This window comes from Podarcis vaucheri (assembly GCF_965113315.1).
Source record: "Podarcis vaucheri genome assembly, chromosome: 1".
NCBI classification, from domain to species: domain Eukaryota; kingdom Metazoa; phylum Chordata; class Lepidosauria; order Squamata; family Lacertidae; genus Podarcis; species Podarcis vaucheri.
The window spans coordinates 120,952,087-120,965,470 of NC_138759.1; the positions used below are offsets into that span (position 1 = coordinate 120,952,087).

The window sequence follows — 13,384 nt, forward strand, 5'->3', positions numbered from 1 at the left end:
AGGCAGGCAGGCAAGGCGGGCGGGACCTCCTGATTTCCTCCCCCTGGAGGGGAAGCGAGAGAAGCGGAATTCCTCCCGGGAGGATGGCGGAGGGGGAAGTCGGTCGTCCCCCCTCCGGGGCTTTTTCTCCGCCCCCCTCGGGCAATCCGCTATACCCCAGTGGTCAAAATTGTGGAAACAATTTAGGAGAAGTTGTTTTTCTTTTATTTTCTTTTTTTTAAAAATCTGAATATCAATTGAGAATAATTTTACAGAACAGCTCAATATTACTTGCTCTCAGAAACACTTGCCCCATTCCCCCCCCCCACTCCAAAAATGCTTCAAAGCCGTGGTTCCCAACCTGGGGCACGCACATGCCCTAAAAGGGGAGGCAATTTGATTTTTAAGGGGGGGGGCGATTCGAGAATGAGTTATTAAGAGTGATTCTTTATTATTTTACTTCCTCCACTGAATAGGAGTTCACTCTTTGAATAATAAGAATTATATGTCAGGGGGGGGGGACGGGGACCAGGATTTTAGAGATGTTTAAGTGGGACATGGCCAAAGAAGTTTGGGAACCACAGTATCTAAGACACTGTTGATAAAACAGTTTCCAAATCTTCATCAGTCCCATAGTATAGATCTTCCATAATAAACTGGTTTTGTGGATCGTAGCTCAATCCCAAACAGCTCAATCTGAGATTTGCAGTTTTGAAAACTCTTTGCTTTTTTCTTTTCAGATCTTGTAAATTCCTTTCATCCATACAAAGCATATAATCAAAAGTTAGGAAATCAACTTGTATAACCTGTGGTGCTTTATGGCCCGTCTGAATGACATGATTTCTTAGACAACTTAAAGCCCTTGCATCTGGGCAGCGTCCCACATTCCAGTCAGAAACAGCACCGCTGCCTGTCACCCACTTGTTTTCAATGTTTTCCTCAGCCACAAGTTTCCTCAAAATGCCTTTGGCTATGGGAGAGCGGCAAATGTTCCCCAGGCAAACGAATAAAACCTTGGCTTCCCCGGCCGCCATCCTCTCTCTTTCAGGAACCGCCAACCCAATAAAAATTTTATAAAAAAAAAAAAAAAGGAACCGCCAACCGAAAAGTTGTGTTTCTGAGGTTTGGTGGCTCATAACATCAGAATCAGGGCATACCATGAAACCATAAGATTATACATCATCGGAAAGACCCTTTAACGCAGAATATAATGCAACACACTGTGTTATGTTCATTCTATCAAAAGTTGCAGCCAAATAAAATGAGTTATACACAGAAACCATGATGAAGCATGGATTTCTGTTAGGGGCAACAAGCTTTTGTTGAGGGGGGCAGAATCTCAGTTAAGTATTTTTATTGATTGGAGGGTGCAACTAAATGGGAAGAAAATTATTTGTGCCAGGTTTGGGGCTGATACAATGTTGGACCTTTGAAGAGGATGTGGTCATGGATTTATCAGCTGGAACATGATACAAGTGTGCTCTTCCCTTCTGCTGCTCACAGTCCACCTGTGACTTCCTCCTCAGTGCCGGCCCATCCATAAGGCAAGGCAAGGCAACTGCCTCAGGCAGCAGGATCCACAGGGAAGCAGATCTCCCTGTCAATCTTTGTCCCTTGTTCCTGATGTAGACCTTCCCGCACCCTTTCTTCCCTAGCAGGGAGGGAGGTCCCATTTTGGGGTCGGCCTCAGGTGGCAAAATATCTTGGACCAGCCCTGCTCCTATTCCACACACACACACACACACACACACACACACACGCATATATTGGGTGGCAGAATGGCCCTGCCGGCGGCATGCGCCACTTGTTTATCTGAGGTGTTTTGCTGGCCTCACCCCAAAACAGCTCAGCAATTATGTCTGGATTTTTACTTCTTGAAATATGGCAACCCTAGGCTGTGTGTGTGTGTGTTTTAATGTGTCAAATGCAGAGAGAGAGAGAGTCCGTAAAAAGCTTTATTCCACTCTGTTCATGAAGACAGCGGTGATACTTTTACAACCCTGCTGTAATGAGACCATGCAAAAATGATGACATTAAAAAAAAAGGTGCTACAGTGCATTAGACTGTGCGCCACCATTAATAATTTATCACTTGTGCTTCCAGGATCACCATCAATGCGTGTAGCACATTAATTTGCACGTTTAACAATCTTGTTTTTTCTCTGCCCGTTATTGAAAGAATCATAATACATCACTTTTAACAAATACCGTAGCTTCAGACAAATGCCGTTTAAATACTATTGAACAGAAAACAATGCTCTATCCAAGTATCGACTTGATATAAAAAAGAGAGCGCTGAAACAAGCACCCATTGTGCTTGTTGGGTCTGGGTCCAGTGTCAATTTTAAGATTCACCATCCCATGAACTGTCAGGCAAACATGTCCAGGTTGAAATGAGGCAAGGAAAAAGCATTATTCATGGGAGAAAGCTTGGCAATGTGGAATTCTCTTAGAATAAATATTGCTCCTCCTAAAACCGAGGAATAATATTGTAAACACACACAGGAACGAGACTTTTGTTGCTGCTGGTGATTGAATTATATCTGGATTTCAATGAGAGGCATATTCTAAAATTGAAATTGAAATACTTTATTGTCACTTGTACAACTTGTATACAGTGAGATTACATGAGCTCAGCTCTCTTAGTCTTAATTCCCCTCATTTACTGATGCACACCCACCAAACCCAAAATTCAGTTGCCCTGTTGTTACCTTTTCATTCAGCAGCCTAACAGCCCATGGATAGAAGCTGTTCTTTATATAAAGAATAAAGTATGAAGTATTTCTAAGAAGAGGTTCTTCTATAAGGCCTTGGAAAGCATGAATTATTCTCCTTGTTTACGCCGTCACAGTGAGTTCAGGAAAATAAGAAACCGAAGTAGTACAGTGGTACCTCGGGTTAAGTACTTAATTCATTCCGGAGGTCTGTTCTTAACCTGAAATTGTTCTTAACCTGAAGCACCACTTTAGCTAATGAGGCTTCCTGCTGCTGCCATGCCGCCGAAGCACGATTTCTGTTCTCATCCTGAAGCAAAGTTCTTAACTTGAGGTACTATTTCTGGGTTAGCGGAGTCTGTAACCTGAAATGTATGTAACCTGAAGCATATGTAACTCAAGGTACCACTGTATATTTATCTTAAAATACCTCCTTTAAAAAAAAAAAAAACAAAAAAACCTTTCAGGAAAACATTTTTCTGACCCACATTTTCTGCCTTCTCTCCATCTGACCCACAGAAGCTGTCAAGAGCTGGCACAAGTGGGCACCTGCCACAGCCCACCGGTGTTTCCTAAACTTGGGTCTCTCCAGATGTTTTTGGACTACATCTCCCATCAGCCCTAGCTAGCAGGACCCCAGTGGTCAGGGATCATGGGAATTTTATGTAGAGGAGGAAAGGAGGGGGGCGTTATTCTTTTGCTGTTTTGTTTTACTTATTTGCGTGTTTTTATCCCATATTTTATTCTGTGAACCGTCTTGAGATCTTGGGATGAAGGGCAGTACATAAATCTAATCAAACAAACAAACAAACAAACAAACAAACAAACAAACAAACAAACAAACACCTAACTTCCTGCTTTCAAGTCCTGAGACTTCCTGCTTCAAAAATGTCCCTACAGTCCATTCCTGTGGCAGGGCAGTGAACCTCCTTTCTCTATTTACTGCAGATGTCATTCTGCGCTTATGCACATTTTCAAAAGCATGATTTCCTCAATTCTTCCCCAAGCCAAGAGTTCACTTTAATGTTGAGAAAGCTGTCTTCCCACAGGGATCATATGGAAGCTTTTAGTATTTCTCCATTCCTCTCGTATTACTTAACTGTTGAGCAGACCGAATTAATTCAGAGAGTATGATTTCCCAAGTCATATCTCATTAGCATTGGCTAGGTGGGAAGGTAAATATATCCCATTCGTGACAGCCACCACAGAAATACTCAAACCTATAGTCTCAGAGGCCGCCTGTGGCTTGATAAACAACTATCTGACTTTTAGAAGACATCTGAAGGCAACCCTGTTTAGGGAAGTTTTTAATGTTTGATGTTTTATAGTGTTTTTAATATTCTGTTGGGAGCCACCCAGAGTGGCTGGGGAAACCCAGCCATATGGGCGGGGTATAAATAATAAATAATTATTATTATTACAGTCAAATCTCAGTTGTCGAATGTAATCCGTTCCGGAAGACTGTTTGACTTCCAAAACGTTTGACAACCAAGAATCAAAGGGCAGTCTGCAAAGTCAATGGAGAAAAAAGTAAAAAACTCCCCAGAAGCTGTTTGGCTTCCGAAAAACGTTCGAAAACCAGAGCATTTACCTCCAGGTTTTCAGGAGCCAAAACATTCCAAAACGGAGCCATTCAAGAACCAAGGTTTGACTGTGTTATATTACTATTATTGTTGTTGTTATTATTATTGATAAAAAGGGACCCCTGACCATTAGGTCCAGTCACAGACGACTCTGGCGTTGTGGCGCTCATCTCACTTTATTGGCTAAGGGAGCCAGCGTACAGCTTCCGGGTCATGTGGCCAGCATGACTAAGCCGCTTCTGGGGAACCAGAGCAGCGCACAAAAACACCGTTTACCTTCCCGCCAGAGTGGTACCTATTTATCTACTTGCACTTTGACGTGCTTTTGATCTGCTAGGTTGGCAGGAGCAGGGACTGAGCAACAAGAGCTCACCCCGTTGCAGGGATTCGAACCGCCGACCTTCTGATCAGCAAGTCCTAGGCTCTGTGGTTTAACCTACAGCGCCACCCGCGTCCCTATTATTGATACACAGCAATAAAACCCCACAGCACAAAATGTAAGCTTCCCATTACAAAATGATACCGTTATACTGGTGTTATGAGAATTATAAGGTCTAAGATATAAAATAAATCTTCATAAATGTACAAGGCAAACACATACATAAGTATATAAGCCATGTGTCTGATATAGGAGAACCACCCAGAAGCCATTTTGACCCTCCCAAATTGACCTCAAATATTTCTCTGCAAGGAGGAAGGAAATGAGAAAACCCACCATTGTATATTTGCTCACAAATCCTGCCTTAAGGGTGTACAGTGGTGCCCCACAAGACGAATGCCTCGCAAGACGGAAAACTCGCTAGACGAAAGAGTTTTCCGTTTTGGAGATGCTTCGCAAAACGAATTTCCTATGTGCTTGCTTCGCAAGACGACAATGTCTTGCGAGTTCCTGCTGTTTTCCCCCCCTTCCCCCCCTTTTCTAAGCTGCTAAGCCGCTTATCAGCTGATCCGATCAGCAGATAAGCTGCTAAAAGCCGCTAATAGCGCTAATCCGCTAATCCTTCAATGGGCTTGCTCCGCAAGACGAAAAAACCGCTAGATGAAGAGAAACACAGAACGGATTCTTTTCGTCTTGCGAGGCACCACTGTATCTGTGTATGAATAGGGTAAGCCTGTGACCTGGATTCAGGAACTAAGTATTTAGCATCTCAAAAGGAATGGCCAGGCTGCCCAGGTAATACAGTCAATGAACATTATTAGGTACCCTGGCAAACAGGATTTCTGCTGTAGACCATCTCCTCTGCTGTTGACTGCCTCCTTCTGTGATGTATGTATAATGTTTCAGGGGGGTGGTCTTGGGCTATAGGGTGGGCAATTTCAAAAGTCTATATAAGAGCTTGCTCATCAACGTTTTGGGTTCCTCCTTCCTCCTGTGTGTGGGGGCGGTGTGAGCACCCTTTTGCAACAGTTTAATAAAGATCAGGCTTACTAGCCACTTTGCTTCTCAATATTCTCTGGCTGGCCTGTTACTTTCTCCTACCGATAGTGAACCTACGTAATGACTCTATACAGGCTCTTGGATACCCCATAAGGGAAAAGGAGCACTGGGGTGGAAGGGAGGTGGGAATTGAAGTTCTCATCCTGGGCCAGCAGGGGGATACTGTTATGTTCACTCACAACTTAACAGGAACCTTTCCCAATCCAAGGGCTGTATTCAAGGGCCATAGGTAAACGACAACTCAACATATGAATTTCCAGGAACAACATTTTTAGAAGTTTCGTTTTAGAGACAGTCCCCCTCAGACCTTGCCCTGAGTGGAATTTGGGAAATGCTTTGGCTAAAAAGGAAAGCTCTAAAAGGAAGCTTGCACCAAGCCAGTACAAACATATCTGAGAATGAAAACATACAATCTTGCCAAATTCAGGACAAACAATAGTATGGAACAGCCAAGTTGACTCTTTGGGGTCATTAGCCTCTGATATCCAGTCCACCGCTAGATAGGGATGGAAAGATCTGTCAATTTCAGTTCTCACAGCTCCTCATTTCCCCAATAGTAAACTCGGCTCTTCATATTTCTGCAGCAGTTTGTGAATAAGAAACAAAAATCCTCATGAAGGGTTCTTCAGCATTTTAGTGCAAATTCTCCTGAGAAAACGATTTTTCTATGCAGTTCTGCCATGTACACACTTTCGCAAGCAACGTAATTTCAATATAGCATTTTTGTATGTTTTCAAGAATATGTTCACGCACAGGTTCCTCGCGTATGTTGTTTTTTGTAAACGCTGGCTGGTGGAGAACAGCATTTAAAAATCTTGGCAAGCACGAATTTCGAACGATGGTTGTGTTTTGGCTCTCATGCTGTTTCAGAACTGGATCGGTTCGGCTTTGAACCCGAACTGAACTGAATCTCTTCTCCCATCCCTACTGCTGTAAAACTGTTATTAAGTTTTAATCACAGGGGCCCTGGCCCAATTATATGTGCCTCTAGAAGTGGACTGCTGCACACTCTGTTAACACCACTTACAAGTCCCACTTGGTAACTATACTGAGATACCGTATTGGCCTGAATATAAGCCGCACCCAAATACAAGCCGCGCCTTTTAAATTGGAAAAGAAAATTGGAAAGAAAAAATACCGGAATATAAGCAGTTTCCATGCTCACTGCTCCTGGCTGCATACTGGGAGGGCCGGGGAGCTGTGCTGCATTGCTGACTGTCATGGTCTGGTCTACGGGCGATCGAAATCCCGGGTGAGAACGTCGGGACCGGGGGCAAGATGGCGAGGTGGGAGCAGGAACGAGAGTCCAGAAGCCAGGGGTCCAAGGATCAGGAAGCGGGGAGTCACAAAGTCAAGGGTCCGAGGGTCAAGAAGCCGAGGTCCACGGATCAGGAAGCAAGAAGCCAAACGCAGCAAGGAAGGAAATGAGTTGCTGTGGCAAAGAGCCGTATATTCCTTCCTGGCTCTTGCCACCAGGTGCAGCGAGTTACCAAGCAGCCTCACCTGTGTGGCCGCGCCTTGCCTCTCCAGAACAAACTTAGGAAGGCCCCGGTCCTGCGAAGCCCTACTGGTCACAGGGCCCACACTCCTGACACCGACGGCCTTTTCCCTTCCTCGCTCTCTCCCTTCCCAGCCTTGTGGGAGAGGACGGGGGGGGGCTACACGTGGGGTGGGCGCAGCTTTGCCATGCTCCTGGTGCTGTTTGTCCTGCGATCCTGGCTGAAAAACTAAGGTCGCGAATATAAGCCACACTAAACTTTTCACGGTCGGAATTTGGGGGGAAAGTGAGGCTTATATTCAGGCCAATACGGTAATTAGTGATAAGTCAATCATCTGTTTGAGGGAAGAGCTCAGTCCAGCCCCTGCTCTCCCTTCTCATCACAGTCATACCTCGGGTTGAATGTGCTTTGGGTTGAACGCGTTCGAGTTGCGCTCCGTGGCAACCCGGAAGTAACGGAGTGCGTTACTTCCGAGTTTCGCCGCTCACGCATGTGCAGACGCTCAAAATGACGTCACGCGCATGTGCGGAAGTGGCAAAACGCGACCTGCACACACGCCGGCATTTGTTACGTTTACTTCAGGAAGCCAACGGGGCTCCAGAATGGATCCCGTTCGCATCCCGAGGTACCACTGTCCTGATAGGACTATGTCATCCAGGATTTGCTCATGAATGCTCTAGTATTAGGTCAACTGAGCATGAACTTGCTCTCTACAGAGTCTACTGTTTTATGGAATCTGAAGATGCCTTTACTGCAATTCTATTTGTGGTCTCACTTAAAGAAGATAAACATTTTAAAGAAAACATAGATGAATGAAGGAGAGTCTCTACCTCCATCGTGCAACCCGGACACTGAGGTCCAGCTCCAAGGGCCTTCTGGTGGTTCCCCCACGAGACACGAAGCTACAGCGAAGCAGGCAGAGGGCCTTCTCGGTAGTGGCACCCACCCTGTGGAACACCCTCCCATCAGATTTTTAGAACACAACCGGAGGCAGCCCTGTTCAGGGAAGTTTTTAATGGTTGATGTTTTATTGTGTTTTCATATTTTGTCGGGAGTCGCCCCGAGTGGCTGGGGCAACCCAGTCAGATGGGCGGCATATAAATAATAAAATTATTATTACAAATGTGGTTTGAGCTATTGAAAGTCTGTGTGTCATAGAAACTAGTCCATCAAAAGGTATCCTGCTCTTCAGCCAAATGGGTAGCGACCCCTTCTACCTCCTGAAAACATTGCAAACAAACGCAATTCGCATTTCATTACATGTAAGAAAACTTCAAAATAAATATGTAGTGGGAATAAATATGTAGTGGAAACTTTTTTTTCATTACAAAAGGATGTATATTTACACAGAGGAAGCTGAGTAACAACTATTAACCAGCTCAAAGAGGTTTACAAATCCTCTCTAAAGTCTCTAAAATGGCTAGAACTACAAAAAAACCTCAAACGTTTTCCCCATTTTTTCACAAAACAGTCGTTCTCCTTTCCCCTTCTTTATGTCTTCATCTTCCTTAGAACTACTGCAGGTCATTTGGTAAACGTAACAGCTGTAGATCCTACTGGGCTTCTGTTCTATGTGCACAACTATATTTCTGTCAAAGTAAACTTCATGGTTGTACGTCTGCATGGAGAGAACAAAGAAAACAGTAATTTTCATTTCAGGTAGGCAGGGTGGGGAAGGTACTCCTATGACACACAGGGCTTTGAGGTGAAAAACACCTCAGATATGACATCCCTCTGCAGCAAGCAAGTTATAACATGAAGCTTGGGCTAACCAGTGAATATAAACTCTACTCCAGAGTGATGGGGAACCCATGGCTCCCCAGACGTTGTCGGATAACTCCTTTCATCATCCCAGACCACTGGCCATGGCAGAGGCTGATTGGGACTTGGGGATTAGGTGGGGCCTCAGCTGCATAGCTGTCAACTTACAGATTTGAAAATAAGGGATCAGCAGCCAAAATAAGGAATTTTAGTCAACCAGCAGCCAAACAAAGCCTCCCACAGCGCAGTAACCCGGCAAAGGGGATGCAGCAAGGAAAACCACCGTCACCTCTCTGCTGGGAAGCGCTGAGCAAAGGCGAGTCCCCAGGCAACGCGGCCGATTTGATCGGCACAAAGCATGTAAGCTCCACCCCCCAGTCGTTCTTAAGACTCCTTATTGGGTAAGCAATGCAGCCAAGCAACGCAGTTGGAGCCTCCCTCCTCCCTGGCCGGCAGGGAGGGAGGGAAGGAGAGGAGCTGCTTCCTTTGAAACCCAGGAAATTTAAGGGACATCATCAGTAAAGGACAGCAGCGGGACACGGTGCTGGGATAAGGGACTTTCCCGCCAAATAAGGGACAGTTGACAGCTATGCTCAGCTGGCAGGGCAGGGCAGGGCGGAGAGAATGAGAGGAAGGAAAGCAGAGACGGAGGGAGGAGTCTGCTGTGATGCAACAGAAGTGGCAGCTGCTGAAGGCAAAAAGTGGCTGGATGGAGCCTGCAGCTCGGGGGGGGGGGGTGTTTTGTTCAATCAACTAGCAAAGCACTCATTGTCAACAGGTAAAGGACCCCTGGGCAGTTAAGTCCAGTCAAAGCCAACTGATTAAAAGTTCCTACTGAGTCGTCTTTTATTTTTATTTTTTTAAAAGAAAAACCAAGAATGACACTCAATCGTTTTTTTAAATAAACGGCAAAGCTGTTTCAGGGAAGGATGAGCAGGGCAAGGGGTGAGGGGTATCGAAACCTCCAGTGAGTCAGCACTGTGCCCAGCCAGCTTCTGGTTCCAACTTATAGAACTGGTTTTTCAGCTCTGGAACAAAAAAGGCACAACTGACAAGAAGCGTGCACCCTGGGCCTAGACACGGTTGTTTCTGGGAACAGTGATACAGTCATACCACGGGTTGAATACGCTTCAGGTCGAGCGCTTTCGGGTTGCGCTCCGCGGCGACCCAGAAGTAACGGAACGCGTTACTTCCAGGTTTCGCTGCTCGCGAATGCGCAGACGGTCAAAATGACGTCATGCGCATGCGTGGAAGCGGCGAATCGCGACCCGCACACACGCGTTCGCTTCAGGATGCGAATGGGGTTCTGGAACAGATCCCGTTCGCATCCTGAGGTAACACTGTACACCCTTTTGCACATTCCCCCCCCGATGGGATTTCTGTTGGATCTCTCCATTTGGAACACGAATGGCACATGGCAGCTGGATGAACAACGGGACGTTAAGCGGAGTGACTAATGAAAATGTACCGTACTTTTCCGTCTATAAGACGCCTCCTATTTTTGGGGACTCAAAATTAAGAAAATGGGGGGGGAGATTGCATAGAGTTGTTGAGCTTTTTTGGGGGGATTGCCAGGGTTGTTGAGCTTTTTTAGGGGGGTATTTGCACTGCAAAATCCGCTTCCCGCCTGTCGCCTTGCCGCCAGAAGCTGCCAATCGCCCGCCCAACTGCCACAGCATCAGCCGATCAACAGCACCCATTGACGCAGAAACCAGTAACATGTACAATAGCTACTGGCAGCTGCGGCAGCAACCAATCAAACGTCCGCCCTATGCACTACCCGTGTATAAGACGACCCACACTTTTTAGCATGGTTTTTAAAGAAAACAACATAGTCCTATACACGGAAAAGTACGGTATGTTAAGTGGGATTATACTTACCACATCCCAAGATTCCGCAAATGGAATGCTCTTAAGTCGAGTCCCGTACTCGTTGCAGTGGAAGTCAAGGTGGGCGGCGCCATCAGCTCCTATCTGAGTAACTGCCACAACGGACAGTAAATTCAGTTCATCTTCATAGTCCACAATTTTGAAAGTCTTTTATTAAAAACAGGAGCTCGGGTTACTCAGAAAGTTAAGTTGTTTAGCCACAGTTTTTTAAAACACCTCCTAGCTATTGCCCAGGTAAAAACAAACAGACGGAAGACGAGTAAGTCTAAAAAAAGTTTCGGGAAGCTTTTAATGTTTAATAGACTATTGTATTTTAATATTTTGTTGGAAGCTGCCCAGAGTGGCTGGGGAAACCCAGCCAGATGGGAGGGTATTAATAATAACAACAACAACTAAAGTGGTACCTCGGGTTACATACGCTTCAGGTTACATATGCTTCAGGTTACGGACTCCGCTAACCCAGAAATAGTACCTCGGGTTAAGAACTTTGCTTCAGGATGAGAACAGAAATCGGGGCCTTCCGCTGCCACCGGAGCACATTAGCAAAAGTGGTGCTTCAGGTTAAGAACAGTTTCAGGTTAAGAACAGACCTCCAGAACGAATTAAGTACTAAACCTGAGGTACCACATTATTATTATTAGAGAAGCGGCTGTAATTTATAAATGGTCCTGTCATCAATTGCTGCCCCTTGCTTTACAGCCATTTGAGTTTTTGATACTTTTCACTTGGAGCCTCTAGAAGCATGATCTCTCTGTGTGTCTTAGTTGGGGTGCAGTCCCCAAATCCAGGAAAATATTTTAAAGCTTTTCATGGTGAAACGGGCCCAACTCAAAGTGCTGGTTTTGACCTATAAAGCCTTAAAACGGCTCAAGACCGCAATACTTCAAGGACCGCCTCTTTCCATATGAACCTACCTACCCGGACCCTGAGATCATCTTCTGAACCCCTCCTTCATATGCCCCCTCCTTAAGAGGTCCGGAGGGTGGCAACACAAGAATGGGGCCTTCTCTGCAGTGGCTCCCCATCTGTGGAATGCTCTCCCCAGGAGAATTCGCCTGGTGCCTTCATTACACACCTTTAGGTGCCAGGCAGAAACGTTCCTTTTTAACCAGGCCTTGGGTTGATTTGGTTGACATCCTATGCCCTTTTAAAATGCAGCTTTTTGGGGAGGGGTTATTGGGTGGTTGTTTTTATTCCGATTATATATTTTGTGGTTTTATATTTTGATTTTGTTCTGTGACCTCCGGGTATAGGGCGGTAGATAAATCCAATAAACAATAATAATGGTAATAATTTAAACCATAAAACCCAACAGCAGGCATACCATGGGTAAAATTCCGCCTGCTTGCGTGTTTTCTCCCTCTTTCTAAATTTGGTAACTGAATATAAATGAACTGCAGGTTTTAAAGGCCACGGAGGAACCCTTGCCATGTTTTTCACCCAGACGGTATTCATTTCCATGGAAACAAGGCTGCAGATAGTTTCCAGAAGCGGAGGAATCAGAATTCTTGTGGCTGTGTCATCTCAGCTCCAGTTCCTGATGGGAGGGTGAAAAATGGATTCCAAAAATAGTTGCTAATGATGCTGGGGCACACTGTTCAGATCTGTAGTGTTTTGCCTAGGTTGTTTACCGTCCTTTTCCATGAACCTCAGGCTTGCAAATAGCAGAAAATCGGTCGCAGGCATTGCAGCGTCCAGTCAAACCAGACAGTCAGAGAACCAAAATGCTCACCGGCCAATTAGATTCCCCGTACATTTCACGATATCTAGGACAGTGCTAGCCTGACATTTCTAAAGCATAGCCTAGTATTACGCTGGACTAGTACCCCTCATTCCCCCCCCCCCCCCCGCGAACAGAGAACACAAAAAGCTGTATTTTTAGCGGGAAAGTTAGTTTCCCAAGGTGTGTGCTGGCAGATTCCTAGCTGACCAGCGGTGGACTAGAAAACAAAGAGATCAAAATGGGGGGAAAGCAAAAGCGAAAGGAATGGGTATACAGTGGTACCAAGGGTTACATACGCTTCAGGTTACATACGCTTCATGTTACAGACTCCGCTAACCCGGAAACAGTGCTTCAGGTTAAGAACTTTGCTTCAGGGTGAGAACAGAAATCGGGCTCCGGCGGCGCAGCGGCAGCAGGAGGCCCCATTAGCTGAAGTGGTGCTTCAAGTTAAGAACAGTTTCAGGTTAAGAACGGACCTCCAGAACGAATTAAGTACTTAACCTGAGGTACCACTGTATAGCAGAGTTCCTGTTCTTCCCAGCTTGAACTCAGATACATTTGACGACGTTTAAATTAGCAGGGTGTGTGTGTGTATGTGTGTGGTTGTATACACGAGTAAGTTATATTTTATATGAACACACAAACGTTTGCATAAAACTATGTTGTACTCAGAGAAGGCCCACTGAAATCAATGCACCTAAATCAGTTATGCCCATTGATCTCAATGGTTCTACTCTAAGCAGAACCACTGAAATCAATGCACCTAAATCAGTTATGCAATGGTTCTACTCTAAACAG

General features: G+C 45.4%; 1 protein-coding gene across 4 annotated transcripts in view; it reads right to left on the bottom strand.

Moving 5' to 3' along the window:
• Positions 1-8,211: 8,211 nt before the first annotated feature.
• Positions 8,212-13,384, bottom strand: part of DCAF17 (DDB1 and CUL4 associated factor 17) — a 29,330-nt gene continuing 24,157 nt past the window's right edge. For 3 of the 4 annotated variants that reach the window (XM_082193086.1, XM_082193084.1, XM_082193085.1), the window contains 2 exons: positions 10,855-11,010; positions 8,212-8,830 (listed from right to left, as the gene is read on the bottom strand). In XM_082193086.1, coding sequence (XP_082049212.1) covers positions 8,639-8,830; positions 10,855-11,010 — 348 coding nt within the window. In that variant the 3' untranslated portion in view covers positions 8,212-8,638. The other variant, XM_082193087.1, reaches the window with a different exon arrangement.